General features: G+C 48.6%; 6 protein-coding genes across 6 annotated transcripts; 4 read left to right on the forward strand and 2 right to left on the reverse strand.

Moving 5' to 3' along the window:
• Nucleotides 1-444: 444 nt before the first annotated feature.
• BDW43DRAFT_183873 (putative serine-rich protein) lies at nt 445-3,171 on the reverse strand. The gene is made up of 4 exons (XM_032038929.1): nt 1,859-3,171; nt 986-1,786; nt 729-925; nt 445-676 (listed from the first exon to the last, which is right to left on the reverse strand). Exons 1-4 carry the CDS (start codon nt 2,820-2,822, stop codon nt 638-640), a joined length of 2,001 nt encoding a protein of 666 aa, XP_031904654.1. The 5' UTR covers nt 2,823-3,171; the 3' UTR covers nt 445-637.
• Nucleotides 3,172-4,812: 1,641 nt separating this feature from the next.
• BDW43DRAFT_322013 (Sucrase/ferredoxin-like-domain-containing protein) lies at nt 4,813-7,779 on the forward strand (the record flags this gene model as incomplete). The annotated part of the gene is made up of 6 exons (XM_032049464.1): nt 4,813-4,867; nt 4,921-4,961; nt 5,141-5,521; nt 5,592-6,081; nt 6,700-7,019; nt 7,078-7,779. The coding sequence occupies 6 exons, from the start codon at nt 4,813-4,815 to the stop codon at nt 7,777-7,779; spliced, it is 1,989 nt and encodes a 662-aa protein (XP_031904655.1).
• Nucleotides 7,780-8,452: 673 nt separating this feature from the next.
• Nucleotides 8,453-12,404, forward strand: BDW43DRAFT_264351 (leucine--tRNA ligase NAM2). The gene is made up of 3 exons (XM_032040662.1): nt 8,453-9,104; nt 9,175-9,315; nt 9,372-12,404. Exons 1-3 carry the CDS (start codon nt 8,586-8,588, stop codon nt 11,700-11,702), a joined length of 2,991 nt encoding a protein of 996 aa, XP_031904656.1. The 5' UTR covers nt 8,453-8,585; the 3' UTR covers nt 11,703-12,404.
• A 781-nt stretch (nt 12,405-13,185) lies between these two features.
• Nucleotides 13,186-15,207, forward strand: fdh (formate dehydrogenase (NAD+) FDH1). The gene is made up of 5 exons (XM_032040663.1): nt 13,186-13,302; nt 13,470-13,709; nt 13,812-13,987; nt 14,048-14,592; nt 14,659-15,207. Exons 2-5 carry the CDS (start codon nt 13,527-13,529, stop codon nt 15,003-15,005), a joined length of 1,251 nt encoding a protein of 416 aa, XP_031904657.1. The 5' UTR covers nt 13,186-13,302; nt 13,470-13,526; the 3' UTR covers nt 15,006-15,207.
• A 386-nt stretch (nt 15,208-15,593) lies between these two features.
• On the reverse strand, nt 15,594-16,503 carry BDW43DRAFT_264357 (uncharacterized protein). Its single transcript, XM_032040664.1, has 2 exons — nt 16,306-16,503; nt 15,594-16,243 (listed from the first exon to the last, which is right to left on the reverse strand). The coding sequence occupies exons 1-2, from the start codon at nt 16,330-16,332 to the stop codon at nt 15,824-15,826; spliced, it is 447 nt and encodes a 148-aa protein (XP_031904658.1). The 5' UTR covers nt 16,333-16,503; the 3' UTR covers nt 15,594-15,823.
• A 67-nt stretch (nt 16,504-16,570) lies between these two features.
• On the forward strand, nt 16,571-22,772 carry BDW43DRAFT_184318 (formin sepA). Its single transcript, XM_032038930.1, has 3 exons — nt 16,571-16,798; nt 16,863-21,686; nt 21,762-22,772. The coding sequence occupies exons 2-3, from the start codon at nt 17,037-17,039 to the stop codon at nt 22,593-22,595; spliced, it is 5,484 nt and encodes a 1,827-aa protein (XP_031904659.1). The 5' UTR covers nt 16,571-16,798; nt 16,863-17,036; the 3' UTR covers nt 22,596-22,772.
• The last annotated feature ends 508 nt before the right edge of the window (nt 22,773-23,280 follow it).

The following is a 23,280-nucleotide window of genomic DNA, read 5'->3' on the forward strand; positions in this document are numbered from 1 at the left end:
CATCTATAAATGACTGTTAATGTTGAGATTGCAAAAATTCCATACATGAATAGCAGTCACCATGGATTTAAGAACGCGTATAAAGAATATAAAAGTAAGTTTCTAGTCTCAGATTCATAATAAAGGCATGTATACATAAATACAGGAAAGAAGAAGAGAATATACAGAAGTTTATATGAAGAACAGGACATATATCCATAATCCGTCGTGGAACCAACCCCAATTAATCCAGCGCCGCATGCTCCAATCATAAGACTTCACCAATATCATTGGTATTTTAGAAATCGTACGAAAGAGAGCCCAAACACCTAATAGATTAAGGTTGTAAATGAAGGGTAAGAATAAACAAAGCATAATGCGCATCACGTCGTGCAGTCGTGTCGAGTAGTATAATCGGGTTGATGCAAACAGCCAAATCGATATAGAAAGGTAAGGAAGCGGTGAGGGTATCAAAACGCGGGACTGATGTTACCGATAGGTACGGCAGCCTTGAAGAAACCGACTCCCAGGAAGTAATAACGAAGATCGTCGAAGTCCGATCCGGTCGAAGAAGCGAAAAGGAAGAGAGAGAAAAAGAGCAACCAGTATGGCCTCCATATAACGCCAGAAGAAGGGTCGTCAAGAGCGTTGATGTGCGTTAGAAGCCCACCTTGGTTCCCACGACAGCCAGGGTGACCTGCAAGGAAACTTAGCATAAAGTATTTAGTACTAGTAAAAAGACCACCCACAATGATAGTAATGATCAACAGTCCCAGAGGGTTCATCCATCGATTAAGGTTCCTCCACCACCTAGCATTTTCGTACCGCTTCCGTTCAAGGTCAAGTACTCGCATTTGGAGTGTCTTTTCACGTCCGGGCTCACTGTCTTCATCCAGCATCATATCTGGTTTAGGGGGCAAGGGAAGGAATGCCGCGATGAGCCATGCTGTAAAAAAGTAAGCACTAGGTCTGAGTTGATCATGTTTAAGTATAAATTGTCACTTACCAAATGGGCATACAAATCCCAGGCAAAACGACCATACTTGAATATTCCTCCGCCCAAGGAAAGGCTCTGTTCGTGAATCCATGGACGGGGCTCTCCAAGCACTCCCCCTCTGTTGAACATTGCGCCTGTCAGGGTACAAATGCGGGGACCAGCTGTGTCGCAATTGATGACGCGAATATCCGGGTCTCGCCGCAGCCTCTGAGCCTTTCACCCAGTGAGTCCGAGGGTCGCGTGGATCAGTTCTGCTCATCCAACGTATGCTTTGTCCGGTTTCATTTGTGCGAGTCCTCGGGCGTGTAACGGCGGTGGATATACGATGGAGGGGGTTGAGGTTGGGCGTTGCAGGACGCGATGAGGATGGACGACTACCTTCCACCAAGGATAGTGCAGAACTCACAGGTTGCCCATAGTACATTTTGGCCCAGGTAGGCAGTACATTAAAGGCCATACTAGAGCTAGTGCCCGGCCGCTTTGTACTGCGAACGCTGCTTTGTCTCGATCCGGAGGAGTGGCTACTCGGTACCGCCGGGTTTGAAGGACGGGCTGGAAGATTAGAAACATCATCCAAGTATTCATCTCCGTCCGCGCTGTTTATTAACCACACCGAAGACGATGTCGGTCTCTGACGGGCAAGCGCTGCAACAGGCCTAGACGGCTCGGGCGTATTGGTACGGTCGGCCGGAGAAGCTGACCTAGAATCGTACTCAGCGGACCATCGAGACGTAACTGTGGATAAGTGCGATTTGAAGTGTTCCGAGACACCATCCGCTGCGGTCTCGTGGCCGGTGTGTTCCAAGGAGTCTGCAGAGTGCGAGACATCTACCCGTGAGCTTGAGGATGGGGCACGGATAGTCGGATATTGGAGAAACACACCGCTATCCACAATCGCTTGAATATCTGAGGATGGATCGCTGCGAGAGGATGAGGTAACAGACCGAGAGTGACTCCGTTCACGCACGCGATTTGAATTCGAGCGCACAGACGGCCCGGGATACGGGGGATTGGAACGAAAAGAGTAAGAGTGTGAACTCGACTGTTCGGAAGATGAGCCATGCGTCCAGGGAGCAGCTCCTATATACCTGATCACGGTTCCTAGGGAGTTCAAGGAAGAGAGCGAGTTTGAGCGCGAGCCGCTCTCTGGGTTGGACGAAGCGCCAAGCGGGACAAAATTCAGACTTGAGCTGTCAAGAGCAACGAAATTCGGACTAGAGGATGGCCCAATAGGTACTACATTGGGACTAGAATTGCTTGATGCAGCATTTGCAGGGCGAGATGGTTGACCGGATGACGTGTCGGAAACTACAGTCTTGATTGTTGGAGCAGCCGCAGGCAGCGTATTCGGCTCCTCATCCGAAAAAGAAATTTCGTCAGACCGAAGGTCAATTGCTTTGTGCTGTGCAGGACCAGGATCTGGAAAAGAGGACTTGCTGGAGGCAGGACCATCCTCCCACACCTGAGGCGGGGAATTTGCAGCATCGAAGGTTGAAGACAAGTCCCACGGATCGCCAGTAGACTGCTCAATCAAGCTGCTATCCAAAATCTGACTAAGTTCCGTTGACAGTGTGGCACTAGATTCATTGGGTGTCTCATCAACATGGAACTTAGAATCCGGGATGAATTCTTGACCTTTCCCGGGCCGTGGCAAGAGGATATGTTCCGGTTTGGTCGGATACGGAGTCGCCATGTAAACATCAGATTTATCCCCCTGGTCATTGTGCTTATCACTAACAACTCGTAGGGATTGTGGTGGTGAAGCCTCGTTCGTTTGAGAAGAACTGCGCTCATGCAGAGCTCTCCGTCCGGGAGACGACGTAGTCGAAGATCCAGTTGGGCGCATGTTGTTGAGCGATGATTAGTTCATTATCAGGGGATACCAGTTGCAAAAGTGTATAGAATAATATGAAAGAAGAGGGTTCTAAAAGTAGATCCGAAGTTGCAGGCTTAAAATCGAGAAAAGATAAAAGGACGAAAAAAAATCAATCAATAATGAATGAGAATGATAATAATAATAATTATAATCAATGGCTGCTCGTCCAAGAACCTGAAAGGAGCGTTGGCGAGTTTAGTCTATGAAGCAAGCGATCGACGGCTGCTGGCGTTGTTGTTATTGTTTTGTTGTTTTGGTCAATAATTTTTTGTGATGCAATAAAGAATGTCTCGACACAAACGACATCAAATGAGCGGCAGGTGCGTCCAACGGGACGTAACATTAAAAGGAGCGTGGATCCGGCAGTTGAAGAAATCGTCAAAAGTTAGATAAGCTGAGTCATATCTACCGGCAATCGAGAAGAGAGCGTCGAACCGAGGCCAGAAAAATGTTTCCAAAGAGCGACAAAAGACCACAACGACTGGAAGAGAAAAAACCGAAATCTGAAACGAGGTAGTTATGCAAGCAGGCGCTGGTGGTAATATTTAAGAGGCCCCGGAATCCTGTTGTCTAGCGGCGGTGAACGATGTTAGCATAAGGTCTGGAACAGGAAATGGATCCGTCCAGGGGCATGCAAGCTGCACGCTCTAGAGCAATATCTGAAACACCTCAATTAGTGGGGGAAGGAAAAAAGAAAAAGAAAAGAGTAGGCCAAGGCAGGAATTGACCTGCAGTTCGCGGCTTAGGTAAATCGAATTGCCCTGTCGATCGAATAAGGAGGAAGTAAATTGGGTCGAGGGAGGTCTGGATCATTTGTTTTGCATCTGAGGTCCTTCGTCATTAAGTGCCCCAAACATGTGGCGATCATCAATATCTAATAATAAGCATATTCATAATTGAACACGAACGGGAGCTTCGGATATTATGAGCGGAATTGGTCATTTCGCTTGTAGTTGATCCGGCTGAAACTAAGAGTGGAGGGAGGGGTTCGGCCGATTGTTGGGGGTCAAAATTCGGAGTAAGCAACGAGATCAGATTGGCTGGCGTAGCGGTACGCAAGGCCCCTCTAGGGTGCATAGAGTGTTGCATCCGCACGCAGCAGTGTGTCCCTATCCATCTGTATGCTATAGGGTCTCATCACATTATCTCTGAGCCAAAGGTCAAACTCCACGAGGACGATCGTCCCGAGTGTGACCAATCCAAACGGTGGAGTTCCAGCTCTCGGGGAGGCTGGAGCAGCGAAATGAACTGGAGATCGATCCCACTAGGGCGAATGTGGCTGAGCGAGCCAGCGTTGGCCGAGGCTTCCAGAATGTCTCATTCGTAGTAGAAAGGAGGAAATTGGCCTTTTCGCAATTCATGCAGCCCAATAAGAGGACGAGGTTCACGAGACAAAGCGAAGGATCATCCCATAGCTGCCAACTCAGCAGATGTGGAGTCGGTCAGCCTGCGTTAGTGAGAATAAGTTACCATTGTTTCTTAAAGATTGACAGATGGATTGTGAGATTGAATGGTGCGTCTAGACATGTGGGATAGGGTCATCAATGTACATATATACATACATACATACTCTGAAGTACTCAGCAGCGAGTACGTCATTGTATGAAGGAAGATATACGTTGGAATAGAACTCAAGTTAAGGTCGGTAACCATGGCACATGATAAGAGACGATCCTACGGTTCACCTGCGGGTAGGCGGCCTTCTGCCTTCAGAATCAGGCAGGAAAGTGACAAATTTCGCTTTTCTTTGTCTTTCCTTTTCTGATTTTTTTTTCTTTTCCCAGTCTGCTAGCAATTGTCCCCGCATCGTCGACGGCCTCCAGAAGGATCATCATTTTAACTCCCCTGATGCACTTTGCGACATTACCTGGCTCAAATTCTGTATTTTTAGTTCTATATACTATCTCTCCGACCTGTACCCTCGGTAGTTCTACCAAGCTGCCATTAGACTCAGGTAGATATGGCCCCTATCAATATTCTGGCGCGCCTTAAGACCCTCTATGCAAAAGCCTACGGTACGCCCGGCAATCAGACATGGCCTCGTCTATCTCTAATCGTTCGTCTTCAGATGAACCGGTCATTTCGGCCCAGACGGCAGCTTTCTTCTCGGTAGGCAAATCTACTCTCCCGTCTTAGCGTTTCTCCGACAAATATCTATAAAAATAGCATCATTGTAACCTGGAAAAGGGGTAACTCCCACCAAAAGGAAGGGTGGGAGAATTTAACCTTTCTCATTTTATAGATGATAGCATAGTTCGTTTCAGAATTAACTTACGAATGCCTTACAGATCTGTCTAACATTATTCTACGTGGTCCCTTTTTATGTGTCTTCCACTACCCGACCATCTCCCACCCTCAGCCGAGATGCTCCATCGGTGATCCGGGCTAGAATTAAGGTTGTGACTTGGTCTTGCATCGGCAGCACTTTGGCTGTTGCATGGTTGATAACCGCCAAGGGCGATGTCTCTTTATTTGAGGCACTCAAACTTCTCGGGTGGTGGCCCATGGGATTCGCTGAGGCTTTTCGAAGCTTGTTGCTAACATCCATTTTGTTCGCTGGGCCCCTCTTCGAACGAGGGATCGCCGAAGGCGAGTGGAGAGACTGGATCAAAGGAAGTAGGATTTCCGAAACACTTCGGGGGTGGATCGGATGGAGAAACTACGTCGCTGTGAGTTGAAATCAATAGCATTAATTAGCTATCCTCCTCCCACTCACATTCTACATGTACATATATATAGGGTCCCGTCACTGAAGAGATCATGTTCCGTTCTGTCATCGTACCTCTCCATATACTCTCCAAGGTACCTCCGAGTCGCATCGTGTTCGCAGCACCTCTTTATTTTGGAATCGCCCATGTACATCATTTTTACGAATTTCGTCTAACTCACCCGGACACCTCGGTTCTAGCGGCGTTGCTCAGGTCGATTTTCCAATTCGGCTATACTACCATCTTCGGATGGTATGTAACCTTCATCTATCTGCGTACAGGATCTCTACTGGCCGTCATCCTTGCTCACGCATTTTGCAATTGGTGCGGACTTCCCCGGCTTTGGGGAAGAGTTGAAGCTGGCGTTCCCCTGGGATCTACTTTAGCTAAAGGTAAAGATGATCCAAATCGGGCGGTGGTTTACGCGTATAATCAACTCAGCATTGGCTGGACCATCGCGTACTATACGATTCTTGTTGGAGGCGCCATTGGTTTCTATTATGCGCTCTGGCCTCTAACGGGTTCTTCTAACGCTTTGATTGCATTCACAAATCACTGAGAAGTGAAAGATAGGGGAGCATAGCCGAGTATTATATACGCTTATGCGACGTAAATGTGTCAAGCTGTTCATGTAATTATTTTATTGAGTCGCTCGTGAACTACCCAGGTGTGCGTTTTGCAATGCATCACTGTGATGCCCCTCTTGAAATGACGCCTTTTTCTTTTTCACTTTTGTTTCTTTCAATAACTTCGAAAGGAATTAATGAATATATATATATATACGTATATATAGATGTATTGTGTACCGAGCACATAATTGGCCGTTCTAACTGGATAGGAGTCAATCAACTACCGTTCCATCCATTAGTAGGATTCTAGACCACGGATCATGGATGATTGATAATACCATTGGATTCCCGTTTATCTCCGCATCGGCCTCGGGCATTTTACCCTTCTCGGTACGAGTTCACCAGCAGCGACCGCTTTTGCCTGGCTATGTACAAAGTTCCATGTAGAGTCAGTGTGCATGTTTCCAAAACTCCTCACTTCATTACCAGGTCAGGATAGACCTAAACAGATTCTGTCAATCATGAGGCTGCGACCCGTGCTCTGCTGGACACCCAACAGAATATCAACAGCCCGCTCTCTTTCTATTACTGCATGCCGCCCAAATCCTCCGCGGGTTCCTCTCAATATCCCTCCACCGTTTCCTGTGGCCAAATCCTGCCCAGAACCCAGTTGCCCATGCCCTCCTACACCATCAATGCCTGATCGGCTTCCCATAGATTATGATCAACCTCTGAATGGGACGATGGCAGCCTACGCGCAGCAAGTCCTTATCTGTACCGGACAAAGAGATTGGACAAGCCGTATTGAAGACGACGGGAAACACCATACATGGGGGCATCTGGCAAGGGGATTGAAGAGCCTTTTGGGCCGTGGAGGACGCTATGCTAATGTAGGCAGCGCTCTGGGTTCGGTTACTCTTATGATGGACACACTGCTGACGGATGAAGCCTTTTAACAACATTCTTGTTAGCAATTCTTCCTTCCTTCCGGCCTCTTCATATACCGGCACCCAATCCACCGCATCTGCCTTCCTCTTCCCCAGCTTTAAATATTTCCCCAGCATTCCAATTGAGATTCAAGAATCCACAGGCTCGGGGGCCGACCTATCTACCTTTGTACGAGCCTTTCTTCTCCCCAAGAAGCTTAGTGCTATGTCAGAGTCCCTCCCTGAAGCTAGGAAGGCTGAATTAACTCGGAAGCCGGAACTGGCATCCAGATTCACGGATGCCCTGAATATATATCATTCCCCTGTTATCCTTATTTGCGGCCACGGTGGGCGCGACATGCGATGTGGCGTAATGGCACCAGTACTAGAGAACGAATTCCGGAGAGTACTCCGTGCTAAAGGCTTTGGGCCGGCAGGAAGTGACAGTCAACCATTTGATAGTTCCGGACATGCTCACGTGGGCTTGATCAGCCATATAGGCGGCCACAAGTATGCAGGTAATGTGATAGTGTATATGCCTCCGGGTATGACGATGAAGGCTTCCTCACTTCCGCACCCACTTGCAGGCAAGGGAATCTGGTATGGCCGCATAGAACCTAAGCATGTGCAGTGGGTCGTGGAGGAGACGATCCTAGGCGGGAACGTGGTGGCTGATCATTTCCGGGGTGGTATTGATCGAAATGGAGATATTCTGCGATTATGATTCCTCCTCCTCGTGACTGGTTCTTACCGTGACATTTTACTATACGCACAGCTGTGTGCTGCCTGGGCTTTTAGGTTAGATAGAGCTTTAGACTATACCCAGGGCCAGTATATTTGCTTGAAATATATATACCATGTCTGGTCTTCTGAGCTGCAGAGTATCGGTTTGTCTGATCTCACCGCAGCCCTTTGTTTCTACTCGGTTATTCTCCTATTCGGAAACATGTCTCCCTAGCCACCGACAAAACAAAGCTTACAGCTCACAACAATGACTCCTTGCACGAGATTTGATCGTTTGATTTGAACTTCTCTGCTTGTACAACCAAATCAAGTATATGATATTCTTGTAGCCTTTGATGATTACTCTCATACTGATAACTTACACCGCCTAGGTTGTAATCTAGTAGGAAAGGCTCGTAAACGTAGTACATAGTATCTAGGATATATTTCTATACTCACGAAATATCTATTCACCTGTGTAGATGTTGCAGAAGAGCTTACTGCTGTTTTAGCATGGCCACCTAGCGAGAAATATCCTTTTTATTAAACTTCGGATTAAAGTATCATTACGTCTTCGTCGTCGTCGTAGGTACATAGCATTGCAGAAACACTAGAGCCAACCAACCAAGAAAATACACTAACCCGCATTAGGTTTAGGCTATCCCGAGAAACCTTATGACTTCAACATAGATAGATTTGTTCGATGGAAGGACCCTTTTTGCTTGACAAGACCCTTGTCTATATTCCAGTGGCTTAATTGCGTCAATTCGAATACCCTGCATATGGCACAATGACTAGGTAGTTATTATGCCGTCCCTATCCCGTTTACGAATGAGTCCGACTCGGACCGTCTTAGTGCAAGGACGATGGAAGCGCGGGTGTTGGTTATCTCCAATTCCTGCCTTAACTCGTTTCGCAACAACCGCACCGCCGAATATCGACACCAGAAGACTCGATCTACTGGCGATTGACAGGAAATGGCAAGAAAAATGGTATTCCCAGAAGACGGAACTATCATCCGTCGCCACCGAGACGAAGGATAAGTCAGAGAAGCCCAAGTCTTATATACTATCCATGTTTCCTTATCCCTCAGGTACGCTACATATGGGTCACTTGCGTGTATATACGATATCTGATGTGCTTGCACGGTTTTATCGCATGCGTGGTCATGAGGTTCTGCACCCAATGGGGTGGGATGCTTTTGGGTTACCAGCGGAAAATGCGGCGATAGAGCGGGGAGTTGACCCGGCAGAATGGACGAAGGATAATATCGCTAGGATGAAGGAACAGCTGCGAAGTATATCTACTTCCTTCGATTGGGACCGAGTGAGCCAAAAATTTGTGAAGTTCCTTGCCTGAGATCATATGCTAACTGGTTGCTGTTGCAATGTACTAGGAGCTTGCAACGTGCTCACCTGAATTCTACGAACATACGCAACGGATATTTTTGATGCTCTACAAGAAAGGATTGGCATATCAAGCTGAAGCGTTGGTAAATTATGATCCCGTGGATAAAACGGTCCTGGCAAATGAGCAGGTAAATGCTGTGACTGGCGTTGTGCGCCTACACACTGACATTGACTGTATTGCTAGGTTGATGCAAATGGCTTCTCATGGCGGTCCGGGGCAAAGGTCGAGAAGTTGAACCTGAGACAGTGGTTCTTCCGCATAACAGACTTCAAGGAAGCTCTTTTGAATGACCTGGACTCTCTAGCAGGCGGCTGGCCTGAGCGGGTGCTGTCTATGCAGCGAAACTGGCTGGGAAAGTCGTATGGTGCTAAAATCAAGTTTCCTGTTTCAGTAGAGGGAAATGGAATCAGCAATACGAAAGTCGACGTGTTCACCACGCGGCCAGATACACTTTACGGGGTAGAATATCTTGCTCTATCCTTGAACCACCCCATCGTTCTATCGGCTGCGGAGAAAGATTCTGAGCTTCGCAAGTTTTTGGATGAGGCGGCTTCCCTTCCTGCTGACTCCAAGGCCGGATATCAATTGTCAACCGCGATCGCCTCTCACCCATTGCACATCATCGACAAGGAGAGCCCTCATGTCGCTCGTCAACTCCCCATATTCGCGGCTCCCTATGTTCTTAGCGACTACGGAGAGGGAGCAGTGATGGGGGTTCCAGGTCACGATTCTAGGGACCTGGCATTTTTCAAAGAGAATGCTCAACCTGAGTTCATAACTATTGTGATTGAGCCCAAGCGTACACCCGAAGCCGACCTTGGAGTTAGTACCGGTGAACTTCCTGCTGGTGACGTGAAAGCTTTTACTCAAGAAGGTTTTCTTAACTCGAGATGCTGGAAATACCAGGGCCTTCATTCCCACGAGGCCGGTCAAAAAATAGTCGATGACCTCAAAGCCGTTGGTCATGGTAGTGCTGTAGAACAGTGGAGATTGAGAGACTGGTTGATCAGCAGGCAGCGCTATTGGGGCGCTCCAATCCCGATCATCCACTGCGCAGGTTGTGGCCCTGTGCCCGTGCCAGACGATCAGCTCCCAGTCAAATTGCCCAAGATAAAAGGGGACTGGTTAAAGGGTAAAAGAGGAAATCCTCTCGAGTCATCTGATGATTGGGTACATACTAAATGTCCAAGTTGTGGAGGTCCAGCCAAAAGGGATACAGATACTATGGACACATTTGTCGATTCATCTTGGTATTTCCTCAGATTTTTAGATAGTACCAACAAACAACAACCGTTTTCACCTTCATCTGCGCGACCAGTCGATGTTTACATTGGTGGTGTCGAGCATGCTATCCTACACCTACTCTACGCCCGGTTCATCTACAAATTCCTTTCCAAGTCCGACTTGTTTCCAGAACTCTCTCGGGTATGTGACGTTGCCGGGCCGTTGGAGCCATTCAAGACACTTCTTTCTCAGGGCATGGTCCACGGAAAGACGTACTCGGAGCCTTCTACTGGGAGATTCCTCCATCCATCTGAAGTGGATCTTTCTAGCCCGGATAGACCGATGATCAAGGGTACTCAGGTTATGCCGAACGTGTCGTTTGAAAAGATGTCAAAGAGCAAGCACAACGGCGTGGATCCCACGGCTTGCGCCCAGAAGTATGGCGCCGATGCTACTCGCGCGCATGTGCTCTTCTCCGCACCCGTCAGCGAAGTTCTTGAATGGGATGAAACAAAAATAGTGGGAATCGAGCGCTGGTTTGGCCGACTTTGGAAGCTTGTCCTGGATGCGCAACAGACGCTAGTTTCATCGTCATATACTTTAAACCCAGATGATTTGGCGCAGTCCACCCACGTCACAGCCCTCCCTGACCATCTGCAGAGCCTCAGTGACAGTGACGCAGATGCTGTTCTCTTCACTCATAGAACCATTATGTCTATCACTAGTTGTATAGAAAACAATCCTTACGGACTGAATACTGTCATCTCTGACCTGACCAAGTTGACCAATACGCTGTGCTCGTCCACCCCTACGTCATCACAGGTTCTTTACCTGTGTGTCTCCACTCTCCTCCGTCTACTGGCACCTATTGCCCCAGCACTGGCTTCTGAGAGTTGGGAAACCCTCAACAAACCGATAATCAGCTGTAACCCGACGAAAAATACCGTGGCTATTGCAACTGATGTGCCGGCGATTTTCAATTGCCCCTGGCCGACACCTCTTCTGACCTCAGAGCAAGTCGATGTTCTGTCTGCACGAAGTGGTCAAACCGTGGCTGTACAGATTAACGGAAAGTTGCGTTTCACTGTCACAATTCCACGACAGATGTCCACCACGACGGCTGAAACAAGCGAGAAGTCTGGGGTCACTTTGGACGAACAGGATTTTATAATCAATCGCATTCTAGACACCGAGGAAGGACGCACTTGGCTGCGTGAGAAGAATGATTGGGAGAAACGGAGACGCGTAATTGTCGTCAAGGGAGGTAAATTAGTCAATGTTGTATTTTAATCTGGAGTTATGCCCGTCATGCTGCTGTGGGTTGCAATAGACATAACCGTCTAGTTATAGAAAATTGTACATTAAATCCCATCCCCACCCACGTTCTTCCACCTTAAGGAACCACGGTCGCATTCAAACGGAAAGGCATCAAGCATCCGGAGAAGCGAAGGGGTATTGCGGCCTTGCGGTCCCATGCTGATTTATCGCCATGACTGGTTTCTTGATTGATCCTAGACCCCAACTGGCCTTCCTCGCTCATCGAAAATCTAGGGTCAATAGCAGCACTCTTCGGTACATTGGTTGCATGATATGGCAGGAATGTGGCGAGTGCATTGGGGACAGTGGAGACTCGAATAAGTCTTCCCCTCATTACGGATGATGGTTATGAAGTTGACATCTCGGACTGGGGGGTCCCATCACCGATGCCTCCCAACGAGTGGGATTGAGAACAAAGACTCCATGGAAGCACGGTCGATCCTCGGGTTTGGATCTCGCAGGGCCTGGGATGTTTTAGTTGCAGTTACCGGGCGTGGTAGATGCGGAGCACGCGATTCTTTCCTAACTTAATAGCAAAGTTCTCTAGTCACTCTAGTTTGAGATGGGCCTTGGGCATTTACATAAGTATTGTGGATCACAACGATGAGTATGGATGAATGACACCACCAGCGGCAATTTGATCCGATCGGATTCAAGTGACGCGGCATACAGGACCATTTTAGGTAAATTGAAACAGTTTAATCGATCATCATTTCATGAGGGGAACCTTGAAACAATTGCCCCTCATTGAGGTATCGAAGATGGTTCAATTGCACGGGAGTGCTTACCTGACCAATAGGGAGTGCAAACCCCTCATGAGGGGTACTACCTACTTACGCCTCCAGGCTCTGTGTATCGATTCCGGAATTGGGGAGTAGCCTAGCGTAGCAATTTACCACAATGAGCTAAAAGATCCTTCGATATGTTACACACGTGAAGTATCCTCCTGTAGCCTAAATATGCAGCATGTATGGGCGTACTGTCGTACACCCCTAATTCCTCGATGTACTGTACATACCAATATATATGTGTAATTTACTGGGCATACTCTACTGTACACCCCGCATATCATCCCCACTTACGTGATACTGTATGTACATACTACTCTTACCTACGATGATTTTGTTGTTCCAATGGGCATTGTTTCCATTGTTGACCCTTGTCAAACCATCAAGGTTGTGAGTGGATTAACAAACTTCAACTAATGGTAGTTCAGTCCATTTCATATCCGTTCACAAGACGACTGCGAGTCCCGCGTGCGGAGAAGACGCAGCTTGTTCCACTTGTCCTTTTCTACACCCTCCCCTAAGAATTATACGAGGTACAGTGGCGTCTAATAAGATCTACTAGCGGTGGGGTCGTAGATTCTCACATCCAAGAATAGGTGGACAACGTGAAAGCAAAAAGAGGAGAAAAAAGGAGGGGTCCTAGATGAATTCTTTTTGAGTAAGAAACGGTCTACTGGTGCCCAATTATTTACTATATATTGGAGTTACATTCCCCGTCATATCCCTCTCATCAACAGCAATTTACACACACAGAGACAGAGAATCGGTCAATCGATCTAGATTTGGTAAGCCCCTCCATCTCAACCCGTCCTCCTGCAACTGTTCCCCACTCGTCCTTCCCATCCCCGCGTCACAACTCTTTCACCTGATTTGATTCCTCTTCTCCAAATCAAGTCATTGACGACATGATATCCCGGATTGATTAAATAGTTGACTGATCCTCTGGTTTTAGAAATCATTTCAAAACCATCACTATTGCCGTGGTTTAATTAATTGAATCTACTTCATAATGGTATTTCTCCGTTCTTTCTCCCGCCAGCTTCGGCGGCCTGCCACCTCTCTCCTTTCTTCTAAAGGATCTCTTACTTCTAGCAGTCCCTTCAGGGCTTCTCTGGCCAATTCCATTGCTGGTGCGCGTACGCTGACCGCCTCTGCGAGCTTACAGGGTAAAGTTCTTATGGTCCTCTATGACGTAAGTCCCCCCTCCAATCAAAAAAAAAAGGAAAAGAAGATAAAAAAAAATATTCCGTTGGAAAAGCCGTGACACCGAGAACTGATCGAACCATGTGTCTAGGGCGGAGAGCACGCCAAGCAACAACCTGGTCTCTTGGGTACCACCGAGAACGAACTCGGATTAAGGAAGTGGATTGAGGAGCAGGGCCACACTCTGGTCACCACCTCCGACAAGGAGGGCGAGAACTCTACCTTCGACAAGGAACTCGTTGATGCTGAGGTCATCATTACCACACCGTTCGTGAACCCCATTCGTCTTTTTGTGCCCATACTTGTCAGCTAAACTGTTGCTGATAGCTTCCACCCCGGCTATCTCAACGCGGAGCGCCTGGCCAAGGCCAAGAACCTCAAAATCGCAGTAACTGCTGGTGTTGGATCGGACCACGTCGATCTGAACGCTGCTAACAAGACCAATGGCGGTATCACTGTCGCTGAGGTGACTGGCTGCAATGTCACCTCCGTTGCTGAGCATGTCGTTATGACTATTCTTACCTTGGTCCGCAACTTTGTCCCCGCCCACGAGCAGATCGCCCGTGGTGAGTGGGACGTTGCCGCTGTTGCTAAGAACGAGTTTGATTTGGAGGGCAAGGTCGTCGGAACTGTCGCTGTTGGCCGCATTGGCGAGCGTGTCCTCCGCCGCCTCAAGCCCTTTGACTGCAAGGAGCTTCTGTACTATGACTACCAGCCCCTTAGCCCCGAGGCAGAGAAGGAAATTGGCTGCCGCCGCGTTGACACCCTCGAAGAGATGCTTGCTCAGTGTGATGTTGTTACGATCAACTGCCCCCTCCACGAGAAGACCCGTGGTTTGTTCAACAAGGACCTCATTTCCAAGATGAAGAAGGGTAAGTAGTACTGCCACCCGCACACGCAGCTTAGGCTACATGAATATTGGCTCACTTCTTATCTAGGCTCGTGGCTCGTTAACACTGCCCGTGGCGCCATTGTTGTGAAGGAGGATGTTGCCGAAGCCCTTAAGTCCGGCCACCTGAGAGGCTATGGTGGTGATGTCTGGTACCCTCAGCCCGCCCCGAAGGACCACCCACTCCGCTACGCCCAGCACCCATGGGGTGGTGGCAATGCTATGGTTCCTCACATGTCTGGTACCTCAATCGACGCCCAGATCCGTTACGCTCAAGGCACCAAGGCTATCCTCGACAGCTACTTCTCTGGTCGCCATGACTATAAGAATGAGGATCTCATCGTTCACGGCGGTGATTACGTCACCAGGGCCTATGGTCAGAGAAACAAGGCCTAGGCCTCTAGAATCACTTGGGAGTGACTTTATTAAAATGCTTTCTTGGCGCACGCTTCTGGTTTGAAGAGTCCTCGGCAATTTTTACTTATGATACCTGAAATTCAGATGGTTTTATTCTCACATAATATTGGTATGGAGTAAGTTGGTCTTTGTAGATTTATTAAAGAATCTAAACCATAGAATGGCATAATTACTGGCGTAATCCTGACTAGCCTACCTTTCTATGTAAATCGTATCTTGTTATTCATACCTTGGTTTTCTTTCCTTTTTTCTTTTTGGGTCCTTGTGGGCTCCACTGTAGATCATTAGAAGCTTGATTTGATCAACCAGGGGTTGAGAAGATCGGTAACCGCCGCCGCTTTAGAATTTGAACATCCCAACAACCCATGGTCATTGGCAAAACAACCAATGGGTCTAAATTCCAGCTTAGAATTGTTTTGCTCACAATTGTTCAAAGACGAGTATCTTGGGTATATACATACTACAGGTCTGTACAGGTAAGAATGGACTTTAGCAGGGATAAATATAATAATAGTTTCGGAAATATTCTCTAGCTTTATTCTATTCCTTGTCAGTCAATTTTTAGTAGCAATAACCTGAATGGTATGCTGTGGCGTCATTGGAAAGAAACTGCAGCTCCGATAAGACCTAACTTAAGTTGTTTCTGGCAGGTACGGGCACCGCTTCTTACAAGGCTAGCTTTTGGTATGAAATCAATTGCCACCGCTGGGGAGATGATAGTTGATGCAACGGACATGGTCACTCTTTCATCAACCTTCCTAAACGCCATACGAACCCACAATTATCTACGAAATAATTCAGCGTGCTCTCGAACCCCGTCGGCTATCTACCTCTTCATCACTGTCGTCCATAAACCCTTCCTCCAATTCTCGACTTAGTCGACTTTCCGCTTCTGCGACAGTACTGCGTCGTCGTTCCAAAGCCTCCCTTCGCGCAGGATCCACATCCATCCCAACCATGATCTCTCCTTCCTCGTCAAAGATACTAATGTTATCGTGCTGTTCATCAAACCGTGCTTGTTGTCGCCATGCTGACGGTAGGAATAGACGCATCATGGCATCCGCTATGCGGTCCCGGAGGGTAGAGGTATGTGCGGAGATGGTATGTAAGGGAAGGTATTGCGAGTAGCGTTGGTGATAGCGACGGAAAAAGGGGATTATCAAAAAAGACAAGAGAACATAGAATGCTAGGGAAATCGCCGCTGGGATGATGATGGTCTAGTCAATAGTAGAGGTTCAGATGCATAGGTCTGTCACAAACTGATGGGTAGAGAGCATACCTTGGCGAAGCTAGACGCTGTGCCCATTTTGACTGGGGTGGAAGTTGTGACGACGGTATGGAGGTTAAAGCGGAGTTGTAATGACAGGTTGCGGTTCCGATTGATATGATAACTTCATAATCGATGCCTGCCTATGAGCTAGATGGCCAATTATATCGCAAATAGACTTCCGGTCGAGGCCTTTGAGGAGCCTCTGGCGATAAGGATCCGGACAGAACAACCGCCTACTTCCAGGCCACCTCTTTCCCCGACCAACACTCACGTGACACTAGCCTAGGCTGCGGTAAATCACGTGCACAGGCGGCCCCTATCGCGTTCTAGAGCCCGCCTCCCCTAATGCCCGTGCTTCAGCCCTGACATACGAAGAGACACCAGCAATTGGGTCTGGACGTGAAAACTCCCTTAGAAGGCTAGACTTGCCGGAGTTTATATGATCGCCACCTTTGCTGCGGTCTATCACAGTTGTTGTGAGTTTCAAAGAGCGGGAATTTGTGTATTTGGCCCCTCTCTTTTCTATCGCTGCTCCGCAGCGGGTATTAATTAGTGTCTGTCAGAAGTGCGAAGAATCGCATATTGCTTCAAGCTGGACCCTACCCCTGCAATCTTATAGTCTGAGAGTGGCAGGCACATTCGTTCTCCCGCAAGGATCTTTCTAGCGCCCCAGCGGATGTCTTTGTGTTGTGGACGACGCTCATGCTGCGGCCTGCATTTTCCAAGCGATATCCATCAAAATGCCAACCATCACGTCCTCACCTGATAAATCAAGACAAACCTCGGCTGGAAAATCATTTTTTGGGAGGAAACTACACAAGGAAAGGCCGATAGAGGATCGATATGACGGGAGTGGATCGTTTGAGAACCTGGCGCCTCCCGGGAGCTCAGCTGGCTCTCGTTCGTCCCGACATTCGAAACGGTCGTCCGTCCAATCTGTAGATTACACTCATGACATTGACCCCTCTGGGCTATCAATGACCGCAGGTGTTATCACATCTATACCGTTCGAAAGCCTACCCGCCGATACCAAGACACCTATCCCAATCGATTACCTCTCCAAGGCCGATACGTCGCGGAAAGAGCAACCATCTAATCATCCGTCGCCTAATCACCTGGCCAAAGGGGCCAGTGACTTCCATCAGTACCCTGCGTGGAATCCTACTTCTGCTCGAGATAACAATACATACTCACATCCTACCGGCCCTCGTCCACCTCCGCATGCCTCTAATTTGACAATGACTGGGAGTACCACGGGGGATAAAGGTGCTCGGTACCAACAGTGGGGGAGACCAGGGAGCTCAGCTGCCAATACCGGGTTAAGTTCTAACTCGTTTTCGACGGCCGACTCTTCGTCCAATTCACGTATATCTTTCGATCAGGCTAGCCTCCATTCCTCGCTTTCTTCAAATACCCGCAGTTCAAGTTATCTCTCGTCCGATAGCTCGTCACGTACGCTAACAGCCCACTCGGCTGATCGAAGTACTTATTTTCCAAGTGGGAACCCAAATCGACTTTCGACTCAGTCAAATTGGCAGCCACCACCGGTTGCCCAACCGAGGCCTCCTCCAATAAATCCAGAACAGTATCTCACTCGGCCGAAGGATGACCGCGTTGTCGACCAGCTATTCTTGGAATTGATGCAGAAGCGTGGCTGGCAGAACCTCCCGGAGCAGGCAAAAAGACAGATGCTTGCATATCCGGCTTCTAAGAAATGGACACTTGTTCATCAAGATAGGCTGACGGAGCTGCAAGGTGAACAAAAACGCAGGCAAAATGCACGGCAAACACATGGTCACGATGGCCCGACTGGTATACTCGAACGAGCGGATGAGGAGGGTAGCCCAGAGTGGTATGTCAAGAAAGTCATGGATGACTCCATCACCTCGAAGCAGTTGGCTAGCTTGAGTGTCAGTCTGAGGACACAACCAATTAGCTGGGTGAAAGCTTTTGTCGAGGCACAGGGCCAAATAGCTCTTACGAACGTTCTCTCTAAAATCAACCGCCGCAAAGCTTCAGGCCCTGTCCCTGCCCCTCCAACCGGTGACAAAGATTTGGATCGTGAATATGACATTGTCAAGTGTTTAAAAGCCTTAATGAACAACAAATATGGTGCAGACGATGCCCTAGCTCACCAACAGGTTATTATAGCTCTTGTGAGCTCGCTGCTGTCTCCTCGGCTCAACACGAGGAAGCTAGCTAGCGAGGTTCTGACTTTCCTTTGTCACTGGGCCGAAGGACATGGCCACCAGAAGGTCCTTCAAGCCATGGACCATGTCAAAAATCACCAGGGTGAAACAGGACGTTTTGATGCATGGATGCGAATAGTCGAAGTAACAATCGACGGCCGTGGGAAGATGGGTAGTCTAGTAGGTGCGAGCGAAGAGTACCGCAGTGGTGGGATCGGAATGGAGAACCTTCTCATGGAATATGCGGTTTCGACTATGCTCCTCATCAACATGTTGGTGGATGCGGCGGAAAATGACTTGCAATTACGATGCCACATCCGAGCACAATTCATCTCCTGTGGAATCAAACGCCTCCTGACAAAGATGGAAGGTTTCCAGTATGAGGTCATCGACAAACAGATTGAACGTTTTCGAGAGAACGAGGCTATTGATTACGAAGACCTTTTGCAGCGGGAGAGCAGCAGTATGAAAGATAGCATCGAGGGCGATGTGAAGGATATGAGTGACCCGCTGCAAATAACCGACGCTATTGCAACTAAAATCCAGGGGACCCGGGCTCATGATTATTTCCTCTCGGCTATGCAACATTTACTTCTGATTCGCGAGAACTCTGGTGAAGATGGTCTACGGATGTATCAGCTTGTAGATGCGATGCTCAGTTACGTTGCCATGGACCGGAGACTCCCCGATCTCGATCTCCGCCAAGGATTGACTTTTACCGTACAAAGTCTTCTGGACAGACTTCATACAGATGCAGAAGCGAGGCGGGTATATGATGAATCTCTTGAAGCCCGTCAAATTGCGGAGGCCGCAATTGCTGAACGTGATGAGATGAGGGCGCAGGTTGAACTAGGCGCGGATGGCTTAGTAAAGAAACTACAGAAACAGATTGAAGAGCAAACAGGCATCATAGAGCTTCAATCAAGGCAAAACGAAATGATCAAAGCTGAGATCGCCGATCTACAAAGACTTCGGGCTCAAGAGCTCCAGCGCAATGAGTTGGAGACCCGCGAGCTTTATTTAATGCTTCGAGATGCCCAGGACATAGCCGCATCGAATGCTAAAAAGAACAACATAGCGGAGACAGATCCTTCGCACATGAGAGGGATTTTAGATCGTGAGAAACTTTTGGAGAGGTTGGAAATGCAACTCGAGAGAACAAAGACACAATTTAAGTTGGAGGGTAAGGTATGGGGTCAACACGGTCCCTCGGACCGGTTACGAGAGTTACGGGAGCAAATGGATGGTGAGCCTGAGCCTAGCGACGACTTCCACGAACATGCGCGTCGAGAATTGGATAGTAACGCCCTAGGAACCGTATACCGGAAGAGAAGCCTTGCTCCGGGAGCAGATGATACCCTAGGTGAGGGCTTGGGACACACCCAAAATGAAGATGGTGAAATAGTGTACGAGAAGGCACGCCTTGTGGACATCCAGAGACCTCGAATGAACCCTGCTCAAGCCACTGGCCTCCTCGGTGAGATTACGGCGAAAGTTCCCAAAATTGACGCCGAGGAGGGCGAGCCGAGTGCTGCTGTTGACCAACTTCCTCTCACTGAATCGGAGACTCCGGCCATTAAAGTGGACGAGGCTAAAATTGAGAGTAAGGATGGAAAGGTCGATTCGGTTACTGTTGCTCCCCCTCTCCCACCACCACCTCCCCCGCCTCCCCCAGGGATGGGAGCGGGCACCCCTCCTCCACCGCCGCCGCCTCCACCAGGCTCCGCAACAGGTGTGCCTCCTCCGCCGCCTCCGCCTCCACCCCCAGGGATGGGCGCAGGCGTTCCCCCTCCCCCACCGCCACCTCCCCCTCCTGGTGCTGCTGGCAAAATGCCTCCCCCTCCCCCTCCCCCTCCTGGAGCTTCGTTTGGTGCTCCTCCCCCTCCTCCCCCTCCTGGCGCTTCGTTTGGTGTCCCTCCTCCCCCACCCCCGCCTGGTGCTTCCTTTGGAGGGTGGAGAGCAAACTACATGGCTTCTCAGGCCATTCCCTCCAAACCAACAGCATTTATGCCATCGATCAGACCTAAGAAGAAGCTCAAAGCACTTCATTGGGACAAGGTTGATACTCCTCAGGTGACTGTATGGGCATCTCATGCTCTGACCCCTCAGGCGAAGGAGGAGAAATATACTGAACTGGCCAAAAAGGGTGTGTTGGATGAAGTTGAGCGATTATTTATGGCAAAGGAGACCAAGATATTTGGTGGCAGTGTGGCGGCAAAGCAGCGCAAAGACAAGAAACAGATTATCTCCAACGAGCTGTCCAAAAATTTGCAGATTGCTATGGCAAAGTTCTCGCAGTACCCTGCAGATGACGTTGTGCGGATGATCATTCACTGTGACGCGGATATCCTTGATAATCAGGTTGTCATGGACTTCCTTCAGCGGGATGAATTGTGCACGATTCCCGAGAATATATCCAAACAAATGGCGCCTTACAGTAGAGATTGGACAGGCCCCAATGCTGCCAGCTCTGAGCGGGAACAAGACCCAGCTGAGATAACGCGTGAAGATCAAATTTACCTCTACACTGCTTTCGAGCTCAACCATTATTGGAAGGCAAGAATGCGTGCTCTGGCATTAACCCGCTCTTACGAGCCAGACTACGAGCATATATCAGCTAAACTCCAGCAAGTTGCGAAAGTTAGCGAATCATTGAGGGATTCCGTAGCTCTGATGAATGTCCTTGGCCTGATCTTAGACATCGGAAACTTCATGAACGACGCCAATAAGCAAGCCCAAGGATTCAAGCTAAGCTCTCTTGCTCGGCTTGGTATGGTAAAGGACGACAAAAATGAAACGACCTTCGCAGATCTCGTCGAGCGTATTGTCCGCAATCAATATTCGGAATGGGAAGGGTTCGTTGATGACATCAGTGGTGTCGTCGCCCTTCAGAAACTTAATGTTGATCAATTAAGGACAGACGCTAAGAAGTACATCGACAATATTAAGAATGTACAGGCCAGCCTAGACGCTGGTAATCTAAGTGACCCTAAGAAATTTCATCCGCAAGACCGCGTCAGCCAAGTTGTTCAACGAAGTATGAAAGACGCTAGACGCAAGGCGGAGCAAATGCAGCTCTACCTAGAAGAAATGGTCAAGTCGTATGACGACATTATGGTCTTCTACGGTGAGGACAACACAGACGAAGGCGCTCGACGAGACTTCTTTGCCAAGCTAGCTGCCTTCTTACTTGAATGGAAGGTAAGTAAGACCTAAAAATAAACACAGAACTCTGGACCCGCTTCAGACTTTAGCTAATCGTGTTGCGATATATAGAAATCGAAGGAAAAGAACATCTCGTTGGAAGAGGCTAGGAAGCGTACCGAAGCATCGTTGGCTCGCAAACGTAACAATGCTGCTCTTGCAAATGGTGCTGGCTCAGGTGGAGAAACGTCGCAGTTACCTGCCACAAGCGGAGCCATGGATTCCCTTTTGGAGAAATTACGGGCTGCTGCTCCTCAGGCCAGGGATCAGCGTGACCGTCGGCGTAGAGCTAGATTAAGGGAGCGACATCAGATTCGCGTTGCTTCTGGCCAAAGGATGCCAGACCTACCTGGAGCTGAAGGCACGGAAGGTACCTCCAATGATGAAAATGATGCCTGCAATAATGTCACCAGTAATGATGACACAAAACCCACAGAGACTGGGCTTTTGAGTCCGCCCATTCTGGGGTCGGACTCTGGTACCCTAAGCAAAGACTCCACTCAGATCTTAGAGAGTGAAGATGTTGCAGATCGTGCTGCAAGCATGTTGCAAGGCCTTAGAGACAATGCTGATGGGGAGCGGTCCAGAAGGAGAAGGGAAAGCGCGGAAGAAGAACGCCGAAAACGCAGATTACGGAGACGGAATGGGCCGATGGGCGGGAGCAAAGATAGCGCCGACGGCTCTGCTCTGTCACCCGCACCAGAGCCAACGACACCCTCAAGGACTGACTTGCGAGGATTAGAAGAACCTGCTAGTACCAGCTCTCCAACCGAAGAGGATGCCGCTTCACAACGACCGGTTACTCCCGTCATTGTTGTGTCCCCAACAATAGAACACCCTCGTTCTCCGGGCGCTGGTGAACCACACGCCGGGTCTCCTGGCAGTTCCTCTGAACCGTCGGATTGATGCCCTACCTAATACGACCTGTCTGATTTCCCTCTAATTCAATACTTGGTAGACAAAGTGATGACTCCTCGGAACATTTTTGTCGTGTTAAGGTTATAATATCTTCTCTTCTGCTTCTTTTCTCTCTCTCTCTCTCTCTCTTTTTTTTCCCTTTTTCTTTTTTTGTTTATACCAATCACTTTTGACTTGCATCTGTGCTGTCTGCTTTCCAGATACTTAGCCAGCGTGATGAGTCTGTCTTTGATATCACGGCCATCCTTTCACTTTCCTCTTCTACCCCCTTTCTTTTCTTGTCACTTGAACATCCACTCCAAGTGTACATTGTTCTATTGACCTACTTGCTTCTACAGCAGCTCATTTGTTTTCACTTCCCATCGAGAGTGTTCTCAGCTTAGGTCTCGATCCCCTTCTTGTACATAATCCCGTATTTCCTTTTATTGGCTTACATGTGTGATATCTCGTTTGATGTGCATGGTTAGCAATTGTTTGTTGCATGTCGGTTGCGGTGGGTAATTGAGCGGCTTTTTCATGGCGTATGGCCGCATCTTTTGACGCGCAGGTGTGACGAGGTGACGCAGCTGTCATTGATATACCTTCATACATACATCTCATGGAGTCGGTGGTTTCATGCGTTAAGACGCGCATAGGATTGGTTGCAATGTACAGTATCTTACCTACGATCTGA

The sequence above is a fragment of the Aspergillus alliaceus genome (genome assembly GCF_009176365.1).
Source record: "Aspergillus alliaceus strain CBS 536.65 unplaced genomic scaffold BDW43scaffold_5, whole genome shotgun sequence".
In the NCBI taxonomy this organism is placed as follows: Eukaryota; Fungi; Ascomycota; class Eurotiomycetes; order Eurotiales; family Aspergillaceae; genus Aspergillus; species Aspergillus alliaceus.